At 34.1% G+C, this 26,866-nt stretch overlaps 1 protein-coding gene across 2 annotated transcripts in view; it reads left to right on the forward strand.

The window, feature by feature from the left end:
* The window catches only part of LOC149531447 (P-loop containing nucleoside triphosphate hydrolases superfamily protein), a 211,886-nt gene that overhangs the window by 48,239 nt on the left and 136,781 nt on the right, over nucleotides 1–26,866 (forward strand). For both annotated transcript variants that reach the window (XM_089810337.1, XM_089810338.1), the window contains exons 4-5: nucleotides 20,058–20,157; nucleotides 22,235–22,489. In XM_089810337.1, the coding sequence (XP_089666463.1) occupies nucleotides 20,058–20,157; nucleotides 22,235–22,489 (355 nt within the window). The remainder of the gene's footprint in view (nucleotides 1–20,057; nucleotides 20,158–22,234; nucleotides 22,490–26,866) is intronic.

Raw genomic sequence — 26,866 nt, forward strand, 5'->3', positions numbered from 1 at the left:
TTTTTTATGCATTTCAGTTGATAGTAGTTGCTGGAGTGGATTAGCTTGGAATTCCAGATTTGGATTGCACATTATCATATTGAAGGCTGCTTGACGAGCAGTGTTATTCATTTGGTTCCTAAATAGTCGATGTATTAGTATATCTATTATTCATATTTATGTGCCCAAATGTTTTCTCTGAAATGGGAGCCATAAAAGACACAAAGACAGTGGCATAAAAAATAAAATAACTGCGTAGGAACAAAGGATACAGAAATAAGAATAACGCCTCTTTAAAATAATGAATCAATATGTTAGAAGTTTTGGCACGGATTTTGGGAGTAAGGTGTTTTAATTGACTGAAATATACTCACTATCTGTGAAAGTAGGATGTCCAAGTCGGTTGCGTGCTAGTCTTTAATTATTCAGGGTTGTTTGACCTTCAAATAAAGTCATGGTCTAGCTTTTGATTTATATTGTGTTCAAGTCTTGCTAGATGTGAACAACATTATAATTCCCTTATTTGCTAAATGGACATGTCAAATAAATCATGATCAATTAATTTCTTATATAGTAAGTGCTTGTTTGTTTCTGGTTGAACAGAATGACTAAGTAAAATATCCTTTCAACCTTATGCAAGACATAGTTCATCATACATTTAACTTGTCACAGTTTACAATCTACTGTAAATCAATTCGCTGCTTATCCTTACTCAAGCATATAGACGTAAGCAACAAAATTAAGAAGTATCAAAATATTACATAGATAATTGGTAAAAACTTGAATTAGTTAAGAACAAAGAACATAAATCTTCTTATAGGTTTGTATATGAGATGTTCATTAAAAGAAACATACAAAGAATAAAAACTAGCTATTGTTTACAAAATATCTAGGAGTGACCATTAAAATAGAAATAATCTATATAAGACAATACTATTGTAATGCTCTTCAATCCAATTTCTCTAAGGAATATTGCGATAATAGATAGCTTCTTATCTATTTTGTAATCTATTGTAAATATTAGAATGTTTCTAATGTTTAGTTAGTTGTTTTTTGGATTCATGTTAAAATAGGTTTTGAGGGGACCCAAAACCCCTTACAAAATCCATTAAAATATAAAACGATAAATCCATAGTATCAAAGCAGCAGAAAACCATAGGTTTTACAAGGATTTGAAACCAGTGTTACAAGACTTGGTGAGTTTGGCAAGGACTTGATGAGTCCCGAGGTGAGCCTAGCAAAACTTGGCAAACTGCCTCAGGACTCAGACTCTGTCGAATCCTGACCAAGTCTTGGCTGATTCATCGAGTCCTGTCAGCTTGACTTGGCTGGCGGGCAACGTCTAGAAAAGACAAAGAAATATATTTTTTTGTTTTTTTTGGGATGTTAAGCATGAGTAAGACCTAAAAAGGTCATTCCATTACTTGCAAACACAAAATAGAGAAAGAAGAGTTAAAGGAAGACTATTGGGGTTTTGGGATCCAACAATGGCAATGGCAGTGGAGGAGGCTAGAGCACGAGTAGACCCATGCAGGATCTTGAGGCCTAGAGTAATGGATCCGACTTTGATGATGAGGATTATGAGGATGAGTGAGGATGATATTGATAATGATGAGAATGTCACTAACATTCAACCTTAGACATCGGGAGAGAGAATGACTCTAGAGTCTTCCATGACCTATCTTAGGCATACTCGTAGGAAGACATAGGCTACTATGAGCCTTTCTTTTGATATATGTTTTGAACTTTTGATTCCATGGATTGTATATTCCATGGATATTGTAGACATTTGATAGCTACACTATATTTCAGAGTTCTATTATGTTATTCATTGCAACTTTAAGTAATTTCTTTCAAAAATTTGCATTTTTACTTATGTGATCTATGAAAAGTTGTATATGTGTGCAAAGTAGCTTCTATTTATCTCAATTATTGTGTATTTGATGTTAATTGGCTAAATGATGCACGAAAAAAACTTAAAATCTTTAAAAAACTTTGAATTTCATGGGTTTTTTAATTTGCTGAGTCCTTGCCAAGTCTAGCTACCAAGATCAAGTCTGAGCCCAATTTGGGCTTGGTTGAGTCCGAGTCGAGTTCGATGCTGGTAACATTGTTTGAAATGTTAGTAATTTATACATTAATAAAGTAGACCAAAACCCCATAAGGGTAGACACCTATCTACTGCTGGAAACAATAGGGACCAACATACACAACCAGAAACTAGAATTAGAAACCAGAGACCACACTGAAGACGAACAAGACAAAACGACCAAAAAGCCAAAATGAACAAGCAAAACACTAGGATAGCTCTTTCACAACCTTGCCCAGGTTCTACCCGAGATTGGCCACTTCTTCAATAGATTTCTTCGCGGTCAATCCAAGAGCAGCCTCAATAGCCTTCTTCGTGCTCAACTTGGTATGCTTGCTAGGGCCTCCGCTTAAAGAGTTAGCAATAGGGGACATAGTTTCCTCCGCACTTATCTTGCCCAAACTAGCAGTAGCAACACAGAGACTAGAAGTAACCATATTCATATTCTGCACACGATCTTTAATTAGTTGGCAAAGTTTTTCCTCATAATCCAAAAGTTACTTGGAATGTCTCCTACCTTAGCTTCCATATCCAGCCTTTTGTTTCTTTCTTTCTCCAGGCTAGCCTGCAAGTCCCTAACCTTCCTCTTTAGAGAATTCATCTCATTATACTTCCAGGTGTCAACCATGAGGGAGATATCAGCCCAGAATTTAGCTTTGTGAAGAAATTCCAGATTGCCCTCTCTTTCTTCCTTGACCATTTCATCAGTTTCATCAATGACATAGTTGCCCTACTCCTTACCATGCTTAGTATTAATTTCTTCAATTCTTGTATCTTCCAGACCCTTGAAGAAATCCTTTTCCTTCATGAAATATTTAGTTAGCTGTTAGATAGAATAGAAGGTTTCTATTCCTTACAATTGTTTCCTAAGGAAACATCGTTTATCTATTTGTATATATTGATCTATTGATCACTGTTGATAACAAGCAAGTATTTTACCAATTACTTTCTAATATGATATCAGAGCAAATACTTCAATTTTTTTTTGAATAAATATAATAAGTTCGTTTGTGAAAGAATCAGTGCCTTTTGTTATTCGAAAATATTTCAGCCTTGGCTTTTACTCTGCAAATTGTGCCCTTGTGTTGGTTGTTTTTTTTTGCCTTTGCAAGGTTTCAAAGTTGTTTTTGGAGTTATTATTGTTGCAAATCCCGCCCATTTTCATGAGTTTTTGCTGCAACCCTTGATCATTTTTTCGGTAAAAAACAACTACTGTTGTCACTTTATATGGTTGTTTTTTGCTTATATGGAGGCGTCTAGGGTTTCTAAAACCCACAACATTAGATTCACGCTTAGAATCTGCTATTTTTTTGTAAATTTGACATTACTTTGAAGCTTTTTTCAATCCAGGCTACTTTCTCTAGGTACCTCAATTTTCGAGCCAGCGGATCTAGAATTTGACAACAAATTCTTTCCAAGTTTTTCGAGGTTTCTTTTGTGTACTTCATTTTTTTGGGTCTTTCGATTTTTGCGTTGGAGTTCCTGCTGTCATAGATTTTCTTGTTTTTTATTGAAAAAGATGCCATGGCATCTTTGACAAATATTATGTAGAGGGAAAACAAAAGTTTAATGGCCGAGATTATGGCACATGGAAGCAACAGATGTTAACAATCTTTGAATATCAGAATACTGATTAGATTGTTCAAGCTATTACACAACGTCCGACTGTAGCTCGTACCGATCAAGATACATGGGATCAGAATAATGGGAAGGCGGTGATGCTTCGCAAATTATCAGTAGTTGATGATTAGCTCGCTCAAATTCCATCCGGCAAGGCATTTGTCGAGCTATGGGAGCGTCTCAAGAAACTGCATAAGACTAAAGATAAAAGCAGGGCTTTCTTTCTCAAGAATTCACTATTTTCTATTGTCATGGATGAGCAAAAATCGCTCCAAGAACATTTCAATAAGATTCATGATATCCGTGATCAATTGCTTGCCATTGGACTCAAGATGGAGGAAGAGGACATTGTGGTAATAACCCTAAAAAGTTTACCCAACTCCGAGCATTTTATCGAGACTCTCAACATCACTTCTATTAGTGTTGATCTGAAGTTATAGATCTTTGTACTTCTGCTTCAGCAAGTTGATGGAAACAACAGATCGATAGTTGTTCTAGCTCCACCTCCACAGAGCAAGCCTTTGTTGCTAAATCCTTTCAGAAGGATAAAGGCAAGTCTCATTCACAATGGTTTTCTTGGTAGAAGTCATTTGCTCTAGCATCAGAAGGCTCCAAGAAAAAGAACATTTAATGCAACTACTGCCACAAGTATGGTCACATGAAGGTTGAATGTCAGGAATGTTTGGCTACCCAAGCTAAGTGATTTGGTTCGTAGCCCAAAGCAAACAACACAAAACACACTGAGCAGACAAATTTTCCTTTTACACCTTCATGAGTAAAATTCTTGCGGATAATGTGAAGTCGTCTGCTTGGTACATTGATTTAGGCGCCTCTCGTCATTTCACCCGCCAGCCTTTCTTAGATTCAATTTTCTTGGTGGAGGGGAAGAGTACACTATTGTCGACAAATGCAACATTCAGATTCAGTTTGTTGGGAGGAATCTCATTTTCCTCGATGTGTACTATGTTCCAAGGATGGAACTAAATCTACTCTCAGTCACTCCAATGTTGTGACACTTCCCATGATTGGATATCACCTTCAGTTCAAATCACTACACCATCACTAATAGTGATACTCGGTTTGTTGTTGCAATTGGCCTTGAGGATCATTGTCTTTTTAACTTGTTGATTTTGGTGATTCTCAGGACCTAGCTATGGCTGCTCGGTGGTCTTCTGTCAGTTCACTTTGGCATCAACAGTATGGGTACTTAAATGTGCATTATCACTCTCAACTTGCTTAGGAAGAGCTTCTTCTCGGTTTTCCAGAGATTCAGCCTTAGCTTGTGTTAGTGTATTTAAGGATTGTTTTTCTACAAATGTAACAACACTGCCATAGTAATTGGTGTCTTTCAAATGCAGATTTGAAGACATATAAATATGAGAGGAGACATGTCTCATGAAGAGACATGTCTCTATGGCTAGTCATCATTAGGTAATAATAATAATATATATTAACAATAATATAAATAACCATCTATATTTAACATATATATTATATATATAAGAATATTTGTATAAATGATGATTTACCATCAGCAATGTATCTCATGACTGAATCAATCCAACCGAAGCTATAAAGTTAACACTCCCTCTTAGCTAGGGAGGATTGTTACAAAACACATTATGCTTTCAAGTATATGAAGAGATATCATCTCAGAATGATATACTTGGAATGGAATATTTAAGGATATCAACTATATCCATCAAGTTAGGTGTTATTTTTCAAAATAATCCGATGTATGTTTCAACAAGAAATATCAATCATATGATATTCATCATACTTATATTCTTTTGGTATGTTTCAAAAAGAATATGTTATATCCTAGTAGGATAAGAGTTTTCTGATTTTTGGCACTCAGGGACAGCAACTTAATGAAGTCAATCAGATAACTAGTAATCAACATGTCACGAACTCTATCATGACAAGTATCATGATGTACGACACTCTGGGACAACAACTTAATGTAGTCTAATCATGATACATTCATTATCATGACTAGTGGCACTCTGGGACAGCAACTTGATGTAGTCTATCATGATAACAGGTCTAGCTATTGATAAGATCATCACCTTTCAGTAGGTATCCTCCAAATATATATATCAATGAAAGATCGTCACCTTTCATGACATAATCCACATATGCAAAATAGTAACAACCATGAACCAAGTTAGAGGGTGGAACAAGGGCTTTCACCTCAACTTCTTTCTCATAAAGAAGAATGCATTACAAGGAATTTCACTTAGAACTTCTCTCTCATAGAGAATATATCATTCAAAAGGGATTACACTTCAAAATTCTCCCTATGAACAATGATCCTAGGAAGTCAGGTTTTGTAGTTACTTCCTTAGAGGCTCTCTTCGCCCAAGGATGCCTGTCGTTCTCCCTTTGAATCTGATATTAATCTTTCGACTTCTTAGTGACAAGTCGTTACTTCCTCATGATTAATCTAAGTATCAATCTTCTAGGCTCCTATGTTGCCTTTGGAAAAGTGTTCAACTCCCTCTTAATGAAGGAATCCCTTGTCTTGACTTTATTTCACAATCCCAGATGTTATCACTCACAAAAATGCCTTCTAAGAATGTTTTCCATATTTGAATAATCTCCACATTGTGTATGGTTCAAGTGGGAATGGAACATTGGTTATCATTCCCCGCCTCAATGTAAAATATCCATTTATTCCATTATATATGGAATTTTCAGTCACTTGTCCCAACTGAATCATTCGTGTCATTTTACATATTGGTTCACATTAGTTTTAATTTACTCAAGAAAATAAACATTCGCTTCATTCATATCTCAAGCTTATTTATTCTCTATAAAAATAACTCCAACCGTAGAGAAGGACAGATAGTTGGAATGTTGCACTTAGCCATATAGGCCAGATGCTTGAAATATTAAAGCTTGATGATTAATATTCTCAACACTTTTATAGTACGCCCTTGGTATTTTACCCAAATGTGTATACAAGCATCTTCAGGCCTTTCGCGAGATACAATTTTACTGGAACACCTAGAAATGGGCAAGTATGAATCATTTTGCATTGAGATCTCACACATAAATTTTTTCACTTGATAATCGAGCACTTGATATTTTTATTGCAAATCCCACTTCTTCAATATATTCTATCAATGTCATATGCACCAAAAATATTTGGTCTCTGCTCTTTGCTAGTATGTTCAATATCCATTTCTTGATTGTATGTTGTTTGGCTTGTTTATTTATCTCTTAGTGAATACTAAAAATTAATGATTTTCTATTGATTGCTTATCATATAAGATCAATTGCTCCATTTTCTAATGATGAGTAGTGTCACGAAAGGACACATCTAGGGCTATTTTAATTTCTGCATCTTCTCATTATACATTAAATAATACCCTTTTGACCATTAATTACTATTTTATTGTAGTACTTCTCCAATACATTAGCATATGATTCGTGTCTCCATTCACTAAGATATTAATGTTGAGTCTTCTAAACAAATCTGGTACACAAGGAGGACTGTCAATGCAAGAAGGCGTTGTTTACATTCTGCTCAACAATAAGCTGAACTTCAATGGATTTGAGACAACAAATTTGTAAGCTGGAAGAGTCATTTTTTTTTTCAAACTTGTACATCAGTCATCAGATATGTGTGTTGGACCCAATGCTACATTGTTGGCATTGAGCAGGCTGCCATAGAAGATTTAGTGCCCAAAGATTTTAGAACGAGCGTCTTGTATATTACTCCAAGGCTACGTTTGGCTTGATTACTTTCTCTTTCTAACAGATGGAGCCACTCTTGAATTTTCAATACCAACCTCTTTATTGAATGTAAATATTAGGAATACTAATAGTGATGGACACTAAACTAACACAACTTAGAGTGTTGGGGATTTATCTAGTTCTTATTCATAGAGGGATCTTATATCAACTAGTTGCAAATTGCAAAATATTTGGCCATACTTGGAGTTTATGGTTGAAAATGTATAGAGGATGTATCAGGCTTGGGACAATTATATAGCTATGTTTGTGTGATAGACCTTACTATTTCCAATAATATGACTAACTCCTGTGGTTCTGGTGTGTTAGCTGCCCTGCCAACTATTTATTGCAATTAGATTAGAACTCCCGACAATGACTTCTGTCAACTCTCTCTATCACATCTCACGCAACTTTATTGTAGAAACCTTTTCATTCGTGTGAGTGATGTTTCCCAACTATTATGTAATTCGAAAAAGTGAGTTTGTTATGCATGTCAGGCTAGGAAGCAACAATGAACACCTTTTCCTGTTAGCGATTCATGGTGGCCTTGTCAGGTACTTCAGCTTGTTCATGCCGATATCTGTGGCCCTATGACCACTCTTGTTCTTGGGTCCAGGTATTTTGTGTGTTTTGTTGATGATTTTAGTAGAAAGATGTGGGCATATTTTCAAAAATAACTCAGATGTGTTTACTGTATTTCAAAAGTTTAAACCTTTAGTTGAAAAAGAGTACGAGAAATCTATTATTGCTCTTAGGATAGATAATGGTGGGGATATTGTTCTATTGAATTCTCTAGCTTCTTTTATACTCATGGCATCAAGCGCTAGTTAACCACACTCCACACACCACAACAGAACAGTATTGTTGAACATCAGAACCAAACAATCACTGAGATGGTTCAATCCATGCTCAAACACAGACATGTTCTGAAGAAGTTTTGGGTAGAAGAAATTAATACTACAATCTATGTATTGAACCGTTCACCCGCTGTGGCGGTCAAAGGTAAGACTCTAGAAGAGGCCTGTTCAGATCGCAAACCCAAAATCAGTGACTTGAAGGTTTTTTTTCTCTCTTGCCTATGTTTGGATCCCTGATGCATCACACACCAAGTTTGATGCCAAGAGTTAGAAACTTGTGCTTGCTAGATACAGTAGTCTTCACAAAGCCTACCGCTTGATCGACACTAAGACATCTCGTCTCCTGTACAGTTGTGATATAGTCTTTGATGAACAATGAGGACCATTAATGCTTGTTTCTCTTGTTCCTGATCCAGTAGATCAGCTTATGAAGGCTCATGATGGGTTTACAAAATAAAATACAAGTTTGATGGTTCTTTGGGTACGTACAAAGCTCGTTTAGTTGCAAAGGGCTTTTCTCAACGTTAGGGCGTTGATTATGAGGAGACCTTTGCTCCTACAACAAAGATGAGCACTATTAGATTAGTCCTAGCCATGGCAACTCAGTTTGGTTGGAAGGTCCATTAGATGGATGCCAAGATGCTATCTTGAATGGTGACCTACAAGAAGAGGTCTACATGACGTAACCTCGTGGTTTCAAGGTTTCTGGTGAAGAACATCAGGTTAGTGAAAGATCTCTATGGCTTGAAGTAGGCCCCTAGCGCATGGTACATGAAAATTGATAAGTACCGCAATGATCAAGGCTTCCAGAGGAGTTCTTCAAACTTACAAATTTGTACATCAAGACTAATGATAGTGGCATCATCCTTCTGGTTATTTATGGGATGACTTCTTTATCACTGGTAGTTTTGCATCTTTGATTCAGGGAATCAAACAAAGTTTATGCCAATTCTTTGATATGATTGATCTCGGGCTCATGCATTATTGCCTAGGTGTTGAAGTTTGGCAACAAAGTTTGGCAACAAATTTTTGGTATATTTGTTTCTCAATCCTAAATATGCCAGGGCTCTATTAGACAAATTTCGTATGTAGGATTGCAAGCCTCCATCCACATCCATGGAGAAAGGTCTTAAGTTATCAGCCAAGTTTGATTCTCCTCCAGTTGATGATACAACATATAGGCAACTAGTAGGTAGCCTCATCTCCCTCTCTGCTACTAGACATGATATCAACTTCGTAGTTAGCAACATTTCATGTTTTATGACAGCTCCTAAGGCTGATCATTGGATGGCAACAAAGCATGTGCTTCGTTATGTGAAGGGCATTACTGATTATGAACTTCTTTACTCTTGGAGTTCTAATCCTAGACTCAGTGGCTTTAGAGATTCAGATTGGGCATGTTCTATTGATGATAAAAAATCAACTTTTGGATATGTGTTTAGTTTGGGATCCGGTGCCATCACATGGACCAATAAGAAGCAACAGGCAGTTTCTCTCCACCACAAAGGGTGAATACAAAGGGACAATTAAGGCAAGTTGTGAAGCTGTTTGGCTTTGTCAGATGCTTGGGGATATGCAGATGTCAACAACAAGATTGATCACTTTGTTTATTGATAACGAAGACGTTATCAAGTTAGCACGGAATCCAGTCTTCCATGAACAAACCAAGCATGTGGATGTTCACTGACATTACACGACAACTGGTTGAAGATGAGACAACAGATTTGCAGCATGTTCCTACAACGGATCAGATTGCAGACATCCTCACCAAGCCTCTTGTTCTAGATAAGTTTTTCAAATGCAGAGGACAACTTGGTGTAGTGGATAGATTGACCATTAAGGGAGGGTATCATGATAGTAGATAGCTTGTATTATTATTTAATGGCTATCTATTTTGTTATCTATTGTAAATATTATAATGTTTCTAATTTTTAGTTAGCTGTTAGCTAGAATAGAAAGTTTCTATTCTTTACAATCGTAATCATTGTTAATAACAAGCAAGTATTTTACTAATTACTTTGTACTAAGGAGCCCCTTTAACTTAATAGACTTAGAGAGGGACAAACACATCCAATGCTAGTCATCAACAAGGATACACACTTTTCTCACAACAATTATGATTTGGGACAAACACTTCCCATCCCTAGTGTCTAGAAATAGTACTCTGGGACAAACACATCCATTTACTTACAAAAAAAGATTGAATACACTCATTTTCACATATGCAACCACCCTTATAGATCATTGGCACTTTTATCACAAATGATATAAGACGGTTGTCAGTGCCACCTAGGAATCGATCTTGGCTTTAGTCCTTTTGGCACAAGTTGATTTGTCACTACAATAGTTTTACAATCCCCTTGCTATTGATTGATGAGAGAACACTAAATTTCCTCTAACTTCATGTGGTTACATCCTCTAGTAGATTTGATTTAGAAAACATAGTCCTCACTATCTTTGTGTGGAGGGTCTTTAGTAACCATCCTATTGCGACCTTTTCACATATTGCCCCATTCCAAATTCGGACCCCCTCTTGTTGTTGTTGGCCTTGTCTTTTTGGCTTTCATTCTTAGTAGTTTTTGGCTCAATCCCCTAAGGTTCCCCATGTTCGAAATAAGAATTGGTGACATCTGGCTCCTAGAATGGAAATTGTGTTTTTGTTTGTGAATTAGGTCAAGTGTGAACGAGAATTGATCTTTCAAAAAGAATGCCAGTGTAATTTTGAATGTTTTGACATACTTTCTATTTTTAGAAATGTCTACTTTTAGTTTCATTGCATCTTGAAATGCCTAATTTTGGGTTTGGAAGAACTTATTATTTTTAGCATTGTTTATTTATAATAAATTTCATCGTCTCCCTAATTGGGCTCATTTTGACTTTGGAACAAATTATTGTTTTTAGAAAGCCTAGTTTTGGTAGATCTATTTTGGCAACAAGTGAGCTCTGGTTGATAAAGAGATAAAATGTTATCTTGTTCTATATCTAGAAGAATGGGCAAGTGAGTCAATCAATCAAAAAATATTTAAGTCGGAAACACCCTTGAAATATCAAAAAGTGGAAGGGGATGAAAAAATTAGAAAAACGGTTAGGTTTGAAGAACATTTTAAAAAAAATAATATAAAAGCAAAAGAGATGAAATTTCACTAAGTCATGGATTTCCTTGAGTTGAAGAAATCCTCCACAAGTGCCAAAATGCGCCCGAGAGCACAGGGAGAGACAAAAAATAGCCAAATGTTGGAAAATTCTCCTCTATGGAAGAATTTGCAAGGAAAGATGAGAAAAATGGCTATGTGTTGGAAAATTCCTCCTCTATGGAAGAAACTACAAAGAAAGATGGAAAATGCCCGTGTGTTGGAAAATTTCTCCTCCATGGAAGAAATCGCAAGGAAAGTTAAAAAAATGACTAGGTATTGAAAAATTTCTCCTCATGGAAGAAATTTTAAGCAAAGATGAAAAAATGGCAAAGTGTTGGAAAATTTCTCCTCGAAAGAAATTGCAAATAAAGATGAAAAAATGCCCAGGTGTTAGAAAACTGCTCCTACATGCAAGAAATTGCAAGGGAAGATGAAAAATTGGCTTAGTGTTGAAACTATCTCCTCAATAGAAGAAATTGCAAAGAAAGATGAAAAAATGGAAGTGTTGGAAACTTTTTCCTCCATGGAAGAAATAGCAAGGAATATATAAAATTTGGCAATTTTTGGAAATTCCATCATTTTTGCAGTTTACTCATGCATTTTCCTTGGTCACATTGCCCTATCGGGAAATAATATGGTGAGTAATTCATTGGTTATGCTGGCTTGTGAATACTTTTGTTAAAATCAAGATCGCCGATAAGAACAAGTGATAAAATAATTGATGGAATATACTAGACTTAGATTTACTTACCAATCTGATACTGCAATTGTGCTTGCTCTGATTGTGCAGATCTCTGGGACTATGTATTTATTGAGTGTGGATGGATTTGCTGTAATTAATTGTAACGCCCCGCCAAGGGATCCAAAAGAAATAACTTGAAGTTTTACTAAGTTTGCCAAACATTTTTTTTTTTTGAAACAAGAAAGAATAACATACACATCAAACACATAGTAGCGGAAGCAATAACATACAATCAACTATAGCATACATAATAGGTTACATTTCTTAAGGATCCGAAGACGTTGAATTACATATTAATTTAACTAACAACTACCACATCCATATGAAAGAATAATTAAAAAGTCCAATGTCCATTTTAATAATATACATTTGTTCTGAATGCCTCTTGGCAAATTAAATTCAGAATGCTCAATCATCCATTGTACGTCACAGGATATGAAAGGTTTAAAAGAATATAAATATGTAGAAATAGAAATACATCCTCCTCCTCGGATCCATGATACAAGTACAATAAAATAAATGAAACCAATAACACACATGATACAATCCATCCATCATAAAACACAACTAAGTGCGCGGTTCCACCCATCTGTCAATAGCATCATAAGACCATCGTGGGCCCTAGCCATCCCTCGCGCGTAACATCCTCAGGCCACCGACTAGATCATCGGAGCTATAGTGATAGGGACGTCACTACTAAACTATGCTACAACATACATAAAGAAATCTAACATGCTAGAATAAAGCATAAGATGATCTTACAAAGTAGATAACATCACCTATCACATGCTAATCATCAATATAAGGAAATGCGTTAGTAAATAACATCATCTAAACATGATAAACAAGCATCCCGCGAAGCTCCAACCACAGTGACTATGGATGGATCTCAATGGTAAGAGTGAAAAAGCACTACCACCTGACTGCGTGGAACCTAAATGGCCGACTCCCACCATGCTAAGGAGATAGTCTCAAGTCCCAAACAAGATATCAAACCACATAACAAAATACTCTCTAAGTCTGGAAATCCCTAAAGTATTCTAACTCAAGGGTTCTAAAATAGATCGACATCTAATTCCCAGAAGCACACAAAGACACGTAGGAAACCTACCATGTAAGTGGGCAAGTGTCATCACACGAATCACGTTGGAGTTACCTTGGTAGTTTCTTAGGACTCCAGGGTCCTTAGTGATCACTATGCGGCCACTATTATCCTCTTGTATTGAAAATGCATACTATAGAATGCAAGGTCGCAACCAAGTGTTCTCTCTACTCCCATTCTAGTCTGTACTAGCACTCGAGGCATGAGCGAGAACATACAAAAACTCTTATTAGGTTCATTTTAATCCCCATTTAATGTAATGTTTTCACTTATTAAACAACTTACAATGAGTTACCCTCAGAGCCACTTAGGGCCCCCGGCCCCCATTGCAAGCCACTTTCCGACACTACACATAGATAACCTACCCTAGGCTCGTGAAATCACAAATCAAAGGATCATATAAAATCACCTCAGCCCTATACAAGCGACTGAAAAGCCTCAATATTCACATCAGTTCTCCACGAGCAATTGGAAAGCACAAAGATAACTCACAACATCCATTAGTTCTCAACGAGCAACTGGAAAGTATCCCAAAATGATAATACTGATCAACTACTCAAAACAGTTAAGTCAAACATGTCACAATATGACATCACCATGATCAAGCAAACACTTCAGTCCCATAAGGCGACTGGAAAGTAACCCAAGTATAATTGATCAAGGACTCAAAAATGGTTAAGTCAAGTATCTCATATACACACACCTTAGCTTCGCATAAGAAAGCTAGAAAACAATAACAATCAATAATCCACACACATCATAGAGCATGCCATCACATACCATGGTTGAGTAAAAATAATCAAGATTGAGATCAACATCAGCATGACATCACAAACACATAACCTCTGAGCCTCTGGTAACATCCTAGGACTGGTCAAGCGAGGTCACACCCCGAACCCCAAAGCATAAACAACATGCAAACAAGAATGTAGTTTTCATGGTTCGATTTGATTTGTAAACACGTAGTTGAGTTAAACAACAAAGTTCTTAGTTTTTGTTTTCAGTATGTGTTTTCGAGTAGCTAAGAATTTCAATTTTACCCTTGCAGTTAAATCCATTCTCATTCATATAATTAGAAAATCATATCATGACTTAGAAGTAATAATAATCATTTATTAAATTATTAAAATAATAATAATAATTGATTATTAAATAAAAATACTCCCAATTCCATTAATAATCGAATTTTTAAATAGTTAATATAATTAAAATATTAATTGATATTTATTTAATTCAAACTTATTCTAATAATCATTTACATTAATAATTATTAATTATTTAATAGTTATTAATTAATTAATAGTCAAGAGTTATTGACAAAATTCTTTGATAAATGATATTTACTAAAATATTAATTAATTTAATAATTAATATTTAAACTATGAATCAAATCTCTCTCTTGTTTTATAAATAACATTTACTAATTCATTAATTAATTAAAGTAATTAATAATAAATTTATTAATTAAAAATTATTAATAATTAATAAATTAATATTAAAATAAATTTAATTAAATTAAATAATAATAAAACGATTTTTAAATTAATATAAAAAAATAAAAAATAAACTAGCGTATTTTTAGAAAGCCCGTCGGCTTTGTACATGGCCGTGCAGCCGTAGCCCTGGCTGCTGCCGCCGGCAGCAGTAATAACTGTTGCCATGTATAGCAGCAGGGTTTGCGTACGTTGGTAGTCGTTGAGGTAAGTAGGGGGGGTGGGGTGAAACCTCCTCCCCAAAAATTATATATTTTTAAAAATTTTTCTTTTAAAAATTATTTTATATAATTTAAAAAAAATTAAAAATAATGTTATAAGCAATAAACAAAACCTCCCACCTGTTATGATTTTTCTTTTAATATATATAGTTTTTAAACATTTACAATTTTACACTTAGAGGAGGAATACGAATATCCATTGAATTTTTTTTGATTTAAAAATTCCATATTATATCAAAACCCATTTCCCCGTTTAATTTTCCATAATCAAATCTATTGAAAGAAGGTTTCAACGATATTATATCCCCCATGTATTCATAAAAATTCCCACAAGCATTTTGATAAATTCAAAATATAATATTGAAAGATTCATCGCAGGGAAGAAAAATCGAACAAACAATTCTCAGTCACGATGAAGACAAGAAAGGAAAGAGCGTAATCAACTATTCGAAAAATCACAAGCATATATTTGGACTCTGATGCTAATCGCTACACTCAAGACAATTGTAGAGGAATCCCTCCTCTCGAAGCCTTCTCTATTCTGAAATTCTTTTTCCTTCCTAAATTCTCGTCCTTCGAAAATGAACCCCCAAGTTGTGATATGGAGTTCTATCCTTAAATCGGGGCACTAATTGTGCGTTCACCCGAGAGAACTCTGGCTCACTAGAATTAACTCTTAATTATCTTTTCTTTACCTTTCCCATGCACATTTATTGAATTATTAATTTACTTTATTTAATTTTTACTTGACTTCTCTTTAATTATTTTATTAAATTTTAGACTCATGCACGCACTTTATGCAATTAAAATATCTTTATTAAATTCACTTGTTTTATCTTTTTAAATTAATTTCTTACATTTTCATCTCATGCATACATCATGCAATCGAACAACTTTTAATAAATTAATATATTTCACTTTTAAATTTATTTTCGAACATTAAATTTGATAACTATTTATTAACTTAAATAATAATATTATTTAGCATTTATTTAAAAACGAACTCTAAATTTATAATTATTAAATTAAATAAATATTATCATGTTCCAAATTTATACTATAACTTTTATCTTCAAATTTAATTCTTTTATTTAATTAATTTCTCAATTAATTAAATATTATTAAATATTAAAATATCATAATAATTTTCCATTAAATTAAATCATTAATTTAATCTTTTAATTAGACTTAATTAATAGAAAATTCACCAAAGACTCATAAAGCAACATATGAAAACCCATCAAAGAAAAACACATACAAAATCAAACTAAAGGGTTATAATGACGAATTAATGTCATCCAACGCATTCAGAGGTTTATTGACTCAGATACTTGTCCTAATTATCAATTAGGACAAATGGCTTAAGGGTTTAGGATTTGGACTTAAGAATTTATCTCCCCTCTCTTACCATTGAGATAATATAGTAGGGTACACTCATCCTGGCAATTCAGGGAAGTCGATGCCTGGTACTTGCAACTTGCATAAAATCCACGCATGTACAAACACAATATATACTAAACTAAACAGGCAATGGCAGGAAGTGGTGCATCGTGTAGATCCCAACTAGCAAGTGCCTACGACTCCCTTCCTTAACCACATCAAAAACGCCATACATAAAGAAAACAAACACGCACACCATACAAATGCAGTATGGGGTAAGTATCCATAAGAAAACACATAATAATCCATCTAACTAATCATCATCAATAACTGAAAGCACTGTAATAATCATCATGCATACATGAAATATAGAGTACCAAGTAATCTCATCATATAATAAACTGAACGTAAAACAATATTTGATAATCTCAAAATAGTACTACTAAACATCAAGCATAAGCTGACCTAAAAGAGTTTGGCAAAGATAATAAAAATGCGAACTAGGGGCAGGCATTACATTAATGGCTTTGGTTGTAGATACAATTGCTATAACTGAATAATGATCAATGTCCTTATTGCTGGAGTAATCGACGAGTCTGAGAATTGCCTTGTGATTGATTTCAGACTGCTGATAACTCTTGGGATATATATGAATGGTAATATATCTCCGTAGGGAGATGACTCTACGTGGCCAATGGCCACGTAGGGTCATGTCCCTACATGGACATAATACTAAGCTGTAAGTGATCTTAATCGGTAGTTAACAATCTCACCCGATAACCATTCGGTGTCCAATTTCATTTGTCTTTACTTATAACAAGAGCCCGCTATGACAAGTGAAGTCATTTATGAATAATCAAACATACATATATATATATATATATATTTATATAATTCTTATCAGTAATATAAAACAGTGTTCATTCAAATGCTCAATATCAGTTCGACTGAAGCTATACATCAACACTTGTGAGCTTTGCCGATTTTCATAACTATGCTAAATTTTATAAGGTGTAGCCATGTCATATTTGGTTTTATTGCTTGCTCATATTATTTCAGATACATAATCATTCAATGTTTTCTTTTAATATCCCATAGAGCTATGTTTTAGTTTCAACTGTAGATACCTCATGTTGCACTGTGCTGTACTTTCTTCTTTCATTGACTTGATATCATTCTTCTTTACTATGTTATGTTTTCTTGTCTTTGGTTGTAGACACAATTGCTATGACTGAATAATGATCGATGTCCTTATTGCTGGAATAATCGACGAGTCTGAGAATTGCCTTGTGATTGATTTCAGATTCCCGATAACTCTTGGGATATATATGAATGGTTAAATGTCTCCGTAGAGACATGACAGTCATGTCCCTCCATGGACATAATACTAAACTGTAAGTGATCTTAATCGGTAGTTAGCAATCTCACCTGATAACCATTTGGTGTCCAATTTCATGTCTTTATTTATAACAAGAGCCCAATATGACAAGTAAAGTCATTTTTGAATAATCAAACATATATATATTTATATAATTCTTATCAGTAATATAAAACAATGTTCATTCAAATGCTCAATATCACTTCGACTGATGCTATACATCAACACTAGTGAGTTTTGCCAAGTTTCATAACTATGCTAAATTTTATAAGGTGCAGCCACGTCACATTTGGTTTTATTGCTTGCTCATATTATTTTAGATACTTAATCATTCGATGTTTTCTTTTAATATCCCATAGAGCTATGTTTTAGTTTCAACTGTAGATACCTCATGTTGCACCGTGCTGTACTTTCTTCTTTCATTGACTTGATATCATTCTTCTTTACTATGTTTTGTTTTCCCGGGGTTATTAGAATTTTGCCTTGGTTTAACAAGTTTGAGAACTAGTTCCAATGGTTAATCACTTGAGAACAAATATTATAAACATATAAATAGTTGGAAAGTTCTTGGAATATAATTTATGATGATATAAAAGCTATTTTACTACAATTGTTATTAATATATACAATGAAAGTTTGTACAACATGTAATGTCCCCATCTTTCGTGCCTCTTAATGGAGTTCTTAGCCTTTCATTCTCCAAAGGCTAAGAGGAGAAACAAGGAAAAAATCAATTAATTATAAGGTTATCAATTATATGAATATTAAAAGATAACCTTATATATAATTAATGTTAAAATAACAAAGTAAAATGTCTCTTGAAGCTTCTTATGTTTCTAGAAGCTTCTTGAAGGATACACCTCCTTATGTTCCTAGAAGCTTCTCATTATGTTTCTAGAAGCTTCTTGAAGGACCCACCTCCTCATGTCTTTAGAAGCTTCTTGAAAGATCCACCTCCTCAATGTTCCAAGAAGCATCTTAAAGGATCCACCTCCTCTTGGAGAAAAAGTAATCATCAAGTTCTTGACAATTGCTTTGATATGTTCATTTGTGGAGTTAAGGGTTTCTACAAAGTTACATCATTAGTCATTGGGAATGATCCCTCCCATTGATAACCATAATTGAGGCGGTGAAAGATCCTCCGAAGGGTTGCATCTGTTTGGGTGAAAGATGTTCAATCTTTCACATTGGTATAATTATCATTGAGTTCTTGACAATTGCTTTGATATGTCCATTTGGGGAGCCAAGGGTCTCCACAAAGTTACATCATTAATCATTGGGAACAACTACTTTCATTGATACACATAACTGAGTTGGTGAAAGATCTTCTAAAGGGTAGTGTCTGTTTGGGTCAAAGATATTCAATTTTTCACATTGGTATAATTATCATCGAGTTCTTGAAAATTACTTTGATATGTCCATTTGTGGAGCCAAGGGTCTCCACAAAGTTACATCATTAGTCATTGGAAACGATCATTCCCATTGATAAGCCTAATTGAGGTGGTGAAAGATCCTTCGAAGGGTTGCATCTGTTTGGGTGAAAGATATTCAATCTCTCATACTGGTATAATTATCATTGAGTTCTTGACAATTGCTTTGAATAGTTCATTTGTGGAGCCAAGGGTTTCTACAAAGCTACACCAGTAGTCATTGGGAACGATCACTCCCATTGATAAGCATAACTGAGGTGGTGCAAGATCCTCCGAAGGGTTGCAGCTGTTTAGGTGAGAGATATTCAATCTTTCACATTAGTATAAGTATGTTCAGATTTCATGGAGGTCAACTTGGTATGAGTGAGCTTCTAAAGAACATTCCTTTGTAAGCCAAGAGTCTTGGCCATCACTCAATGGTTGTAATCAGTTATTTACATTTCATTCTAATACAATGTTTAGACTTTTTTGAAGACTTTTGCAAGCATTTCTTTTGTTACCAATTGAAGTTAAGCATAGTAGAAGCAGTCTGCAAGATATCCCTTTGTGTAAAGTGTTTGATAAGATCAAAAATCATAAAATTGGAATACGAATTAGTAAGGGATATTACACAACAGCCTTAGGATTCTTCCATTTCAATAACTGTGTTCTCCGCATTTGTATGCATCGTTGTACTCTAGAGTTTATTGTTCCATATGTGATATATGTTGGGGTAGAAAGAGTTCTACTTTCTGTCAGCATTGTCAGAAAGCTTAACAGACTTGCTATAATAATCAACTCAAATTTGTATCTGCAAATATTCATATAAAAGGACTAAATAGTATGCTTGATGTTTTGATCTATTTGTTCTATGTTTCAAGAAAGCTTAAAATTATAATTTCGGTTTCGCAGGTTGAGTATATGCAAACCAGAAATATTAGTCTCCACACCTCAACGGCTTTTGGAACTCATTGAATTGAAAGCACTTGATATATCAAGTGTTTCTTTCCTGGCAAGCTTCTATTTCAACCTTATATCTTTGAAGTACTTGTTGTATACTTATGCAAACATTTTATGTACTTAAATTGGTCTGTGTTTGATAAAGTTTGTTTAGTTCTTTGATTTCTGCTGGATGCCTATCTCTGACAAAACATTCTTTCTGGTAAATTGGATTTAATTCTTCACACTTTTATATCATAGATTCTAGGTTCATAGGGAAATATTTTAAGAGCACTAAAATTGTAGAAAATAAGTAGATCTCACTAATACTGCAGTTGAATGATAGATGAGCCAGGAATTTGCATTACATAGGCATTAGATCTACTTATTTTCCTAGCTCATTTAATACTCAATGCTCAATGTTGTTCAAAATATGTTACTATAACCTTACTTTCTTATGTTTCATCATCAAGCTTCAACTGCTAATAACAAGCATAAAAAATCACAATGAGAAGATTTTGATGTCACAAAAGATTGGACATCTTGGTACAATATTAGGTTACATATAATATGAGCTTTATGTTTTATGTAACCACTGTTTTTGACATTTGTATTACATCTTGAGAGGTTGATAAAATGTTATGAAGACAACAGATGACCTGCAGATAGGATTGCCTCTCCACTTCTAGTAATGAGACTGTAAAAAGGTGAAACTTTAGCATTGTCCTATTCACCAAGAAAAGCAATGAAATGACAAATGGCTTAAATTTGCATTAAATTCTAGCCATTTAGCCAAGATTATAGATTATTTCTTTCACGAGAACTGATGTACAAGTTTATGACTAGAGAAAAAGATAGACCATCAAATGTTGTTTGGAGCAAAGAACGAACCAATCTTAATAATAATAATTTAGCTGTGCAAAAAATCAGGATAAGAAGTAGACACAAAATTAAGCCATGATAAGCATAAAATGTGAAGTAGACACAGTAAGCTAAAATATAACATTAGACTATAGACCATTCACCTGTTATAATAGCAAAATACTCTCTTCTGAAGGAAACTTCACCAAAATAAAATAGATTTTACACTTGTTTATCTCGTTAATATAAATTGAAGATTCTTGTGATATGCACATTGAAAATTTTATTTAACATGTAACATTGATAATAACTACACACAAAATTTAATCATGTGTGACAACATATTGATGCTATTGACGGAGTTCTTAGCTTTTGAATATAGATAAAATTAAACCATGAGACATAAAACACGAAGTGTGGACAACAAGTGAAGATATAACCTTGTAATATCGACACCATTCACTTGTTGTAACATTAAAATACTATCTTTTTGGCTAGAGTCCCAACCAAAATAAAATAGATTGAACATTTTTTACCTTGTTATTTTATTTGAAAGATCCCTGCAATGTGTACTTTGAAAATTTTATTTAGCAATTTATTCATCTATTTGTATGCATTGGTTGAATTTTGCATAAATATTATTTATATGTTACGTGAAGTTTTAGAATGCATTTGCAATAGTGTTACAACAAAAAACTGCCTTCCTTTGACTTAAATGCACCACTTCTTGACTGCTTGCAAGTTTGCAACTACTTGTGCTTTCTATGCATGTCCCGATGAGCTCCGATTTGTAGTTGTGCTCTATAAATATTGCACAACTACACTATTCACAAAATATTTTGCCATTTCATAGGTTTCAAGGGTTTTACAAATTGGCAAGACATTGTTTTTGATGCAATTTGAATTGAATTTAAATGCAAAAAGGTTGTTGAAAATTGGGGTCAACAGTGGGATAAATTTGCAAAAAATCAGGTATAATTTGGATTTTTAATTTTTTTTTGCAATTTTACATGCTATATTATGGTGCTAGAAGTGTATTTACCATTACTCTAGTTCAGATCTGGCATATTGCTCCATGTACTATTGTAATATCTTCATAAACAGTCTCAGTTGTGTGTTGAGATGGTTGTGAAAGTATCAGTATAACCGACCTCATGTAGAAAATAGTCTTGATATTATGTTTTTGTACATTCTTTACTGAGTTTATGTGTTTCTGAGCTTTAGTGACAAAAAAAGGTCATTCATGTACACTGATTAAATTATTTTTTTCAATGTCACTGAAATTTCAGGTTATTGATGGCCTAAACAGTATTCTGGAGGGATACTCCGCAGAAAATCTGAAATCATTGGGATCTCATATGTCTGGAAATCCACAAGCAATTGTTTTAAGTAATACATACGCTGGCATGGTGACCTCTCTAGCTCAGTCCATACTTAAAGACCCTGTGCACAGAGTGTCATCAGATTGCTCTATTATTCTTCAAAGTGCCTGCATTGCTCAAGCTGTTTCTGTTTTGACCTCGGAAGACATGAAAATACAGAGGGTATGCTTTATTGGCTTATATTTATGTTTCACCAATATGCATCAATATATTAATATTTAGGTAGTAATTTTTCAGGAATAAAAGATTTATGCAAAGATAATATTTTCTGCTGCTAGCAAGGTACCTTTTTGTACTCGTTTCTTAGATAGTACTTCTGCAGTTGGTACTGCATAATTTTATTAGTCACCTTAGATGTACATTAGAGTTTCAATACTTTTGAGTCTTGACAAGGATACCGCATAATATATAGGAAGTTACAAGCTTCATCCATTATATACTACCGTTAAGTAAAGGATATATCTTGTAAACAAGTCAAATTTGAGATGATTGAAATCTGAAACTGTAGCTTGATTTGTGTTGCCATTCATTATATCCTATCATTACATGAATAAACTGAAGATAATTAAGAGGTGCATTGAGTTTACACTATGTAGTACCTCTTCAGAAATGACTGCTGCCTGCCTATAACTTTGACTATGCCTTCCATTTGTTTGCCCCTTCTGTGATAATATATTTTCAACTCTGAAATTTGCTTCCAGTCTGTTTTAAGCTATTTTTGGGATCGACATCATTGCTAGTTGTACTAGTAATACTTCATCTTAAGGAAGGGAATTCCTGAATCTTCATTTAGAGTTCATCTCAATTAAGAAGGGTGATATATTTAGTAACTTAGGGATGGAATTAATCTGGAGATAGTACACTGATTGATGCAATTTTGCTGCTTGACCAATTGATTGGGTCTTAAGGCTGGGTTCCCAAGAGAAGCAACAAAGCATATCCAATTTTTTTTTTATTACAGTCCCACTTGAAGGAATAGTAATTTTGACCCTTGCATGATGATATTTACTACCCATTGATTAAATATACAATGAAAGAGATTGTGCTAAGTTGCGCGCATGCCATTTCCTAACCAAACCAATGCTCAAGTCTTTAGTCAGAACATTCAATCTATATGCCCTTTTCATTTAAGTTTATTTTTTTTGTGCTTATGCAGCTGTCTGTGACTACAGATTAGAGACATGTTTTATTATCTTATCTTTGTTGGATGGATGGCAAGGAAATGAATAATAAGATTGTCATGTCCCCATTTTGGAGGTAGTTTGATTTAATTAATTTAATTAATTAAGTTGTCCAAAATAATGAATATTTTATGAGGATGACTAATTAATTATTTTAATTAAATAAATAAGTGGTATTAAGTTAATTATTTATAAAGTTATCAAATAAATAAATATTAAAAGATAACTTTATATTTAATTAATTTAATAAAGTGACTTGAATTATAAAATATTTTATAAAGTCACTTAATAGATAAAATAAAATAATGCTCTAGAGGTTTTTGCAGAAAGTGGAGAAAAAGAATATATAGGCATGGAGGGCTCATTGTCTATCGTCCAAGTTTATTTTCTCTATTGTGTCTACTTGAGCATTTGTGGAGCTTGAAGTCCTGCAAGTATTCAGCTTAATCATTGGGAACAATACCTTCCAAGTGATTGCATAACTGAGGGGGTGAAAGATCCTCTGAAGGGTTGCCTTTTGGAAGTGGCACTTAGCCATTTCAAGTTGAACTTAATTTGTATACTCAGACTTATCTAAGGGTTTGAGTTTTTGGTTGCAAGAGGAAAAAAACAGATCCGAAAAAGCAAGTGAAAAAGTAGATCCGAAAAATTGAAGCGAAAAAACAGATCTGAAAAAGCAAAGCGAAAAGGCAGCATTGGTAAAAATTATTACAGCCATCTACAATCAGGTTCCTTTGGATATTTTATGCATTTTTATCATTTAGATGCATATTAGAAGATAAGGCTGTAGGTGAAAGTTTGTATCAGATTTAAGCATTATTCTTGCAGATGGAAGCCAAGAATCTTGGCCATTTCATACTAGCATTATAGTTGACATTATATGTGCAATAAAGGTGACATAAGTTGCTGGTCTGACATAGTTGTAATTGAATATGTTAGCTTATTAGTTTGCATGCCAATTGTTTGACAAAATGTCAATTGGCTGTGGGTTCTGTTTTTGGCATAAATAATGTTATAATTTTGCGTACCAAGTGTTTGTATTAATGCCACTTGGCTAGAAGTGCATTAACGCCATGATAGGTTGCATCCAAAGTGTTTGTCATAATTACTCTTTGCTGTAGCTGCATATTGCAAGTAGTTTTAGTCACATTTATGTATTGAATATTGTCAAAATAAGTTGCACATTCATGTTAGGTCATTGTTTAGTCAATTTTGAGCCCTCTTGCAAAAATTCTGATTGATGCTAATTGAAGAAAAGAGTCATTAAAGCAAATTGAAATACTATATCAGTCATATGACCCTTGTATATGAAGTGTTTGACAAAATTTCTCAGTTCAGCATTAGAGGTTTTTAGTGGCCTATTGGTAGGGGTCATTACAAAGAGGCCTTTTGTAAAGATTTCCCTCACATTAGTATGGGCGAAATTTTGAATTAGAAAAGCTGATCTCTGAATGGAAACCTTACTACTCTACTTGGAAGACGGCAATACAACTTGAGGGCCTCTATCCTGAGTAAATCTAGAAGTTTGGAGGAAGGAATAATAATCAATTTGTGTCATAGAACATGCAAGTTTTGGCCATTAGTGTGCATGGTCATTAAAGCTTTGGAACATAGCGCTCATTGTGTGAATGGTAAAATGATCAAAATTTTATGTTCTTATTTATGAGCAACTGGATACCCTCTTATTTTATGTTTTAACTAATTCACACGCAGTGGTATCAGAGTCTGGTACAACTACCCGGCAAGCTTAAATCCTGTACGTGCGGGAGGACTTTATCACAAATACATTAATGTATTCTATGTGAACAAAGAGGAGTAAAGGTGTGGAGATATTTTTAAATATTCTCAGCGCCTTTCTATACATCACTGTGGAAACTGTCACAGAAGAACCTTGATGTCATATGCTTTTTAAATTTTTTTGTTGTTGTTGCAGAGTCTGGTTTGCACTTGCATAATGATCAGTATATATTGACTGGAGCCCATAATTCTGTATCAAAATCTCTTTCACCTAAAATAAATATATCTAGCTGAAGAATAATTTTTGTCTTTTGAAGCCTATGTCATAAAGAATTGAGAAGATGGCTGCAGACAGACTCTGAATTGAGAACATTTCGATTTGTATTAGGCTCAGAATTCAGACATAAATTGCACTGATGTCTGAGCAGAAATGATTTTTTGATTGACATTTAACTCTTTTTTACCTGAAGAAGCCGAGTTCGTTCAAAATTTGTTCAGATATTACAATAAATATAAAACCTTTCACTTATTAATACAATTGCAGTACCAGGAAAGGAAAGATAATCATTATTTGTTTTCCTTGAGAGATATTCATTATCATTTATATTTAGTGGTTGAAATTATTCTAAGCAGCCCCTTATTATCCTTAACGTGAATGATCAAGAAAGGGCTGCAATTGCAAGTGAAAAGGCAGCAATGGAATGACCCATACCAATAGGCCACTAAACAAACCCTAAATTTAACACACTACTAAAATATATTGCTGAAATAAAAGAAATAATAGTGTTAATGTATTCATTCAATGAAAACCAAATGTTTTTACAAATGATATAACAAATTTCAGCACCAAAACATTATGACATTGCACATTACAGAGAAACCCTAACTGGCTGTATACAATTGAGAACTTGTTGCAACTACAGATTGAAAAGAAGAACCTGGATTGATCAAATACTGGAGACTGACTGCTAAAGATGATATGGTGAAAGTGCAACTCCAACTGAAACTCCAAATCAGCAATTAAGCACAAATGAAAGGACTGAAATATCCTTCCCACAGCTGCAATAATTCAGGTGATCTCTCACACCCTCAAAATTGCGTACCAATTGAGAGTTTTCGTTTTCAATGGCCAATTGTGACTATTTGCAGAAACCCTAGGCTCCACAACGCACATAAGCAAAAATCAATAATAAGTCTCAATGATAGACAATGAGCCCTCAATGTCTATTTATTCTTTTTTCCTTGATAGGCCGGCCTCCCTTTTTAATTTTTCTCCACTTCTTCCAGCAACCTCGAGAAGCTTTTTTTTATTTAATTTATAAAGTTACCTTGTAATATATATTTTTTAATTGATAACTTTATAATTAATTCCTCCCAAAAAAAAATGGGACATTACAGGTCCGCCCCTCCTAAAATTGCTTGGCCTCAAGCAATCTTAATGTTGGATGCTGCAAAATCACTTCTCCCTCTCAAGTAGCATCTTCAATAGGTAAATATTTCCACTTAACTAGATACTCTTTGATTACTCTCCTGCGAAGCTGCTTTTCTCTACTATCCAGAATGAATTCTGGCACTAAGATCAATTTCCCTTCATCATCCAAGGGAGGTAATACTACAGAAG

The sequence above is a fragment of the Cupressus sempervirens genome, chromosome 11 (genome assembly GCF_028749045.1).
Source record: "Cupressus sempervirens isolate cs-2001-9-10 chromosome 11, ASM2874904v1, whole genome shotgun sequence".
Taxonomy (NCBI): domain Eukaryota; kingdom Viridiplantae; phylum Streptophyta; class Pinopsida; order Cupressales; family Cupressaceae; genus Cupressus; species Cupressus sempervirens.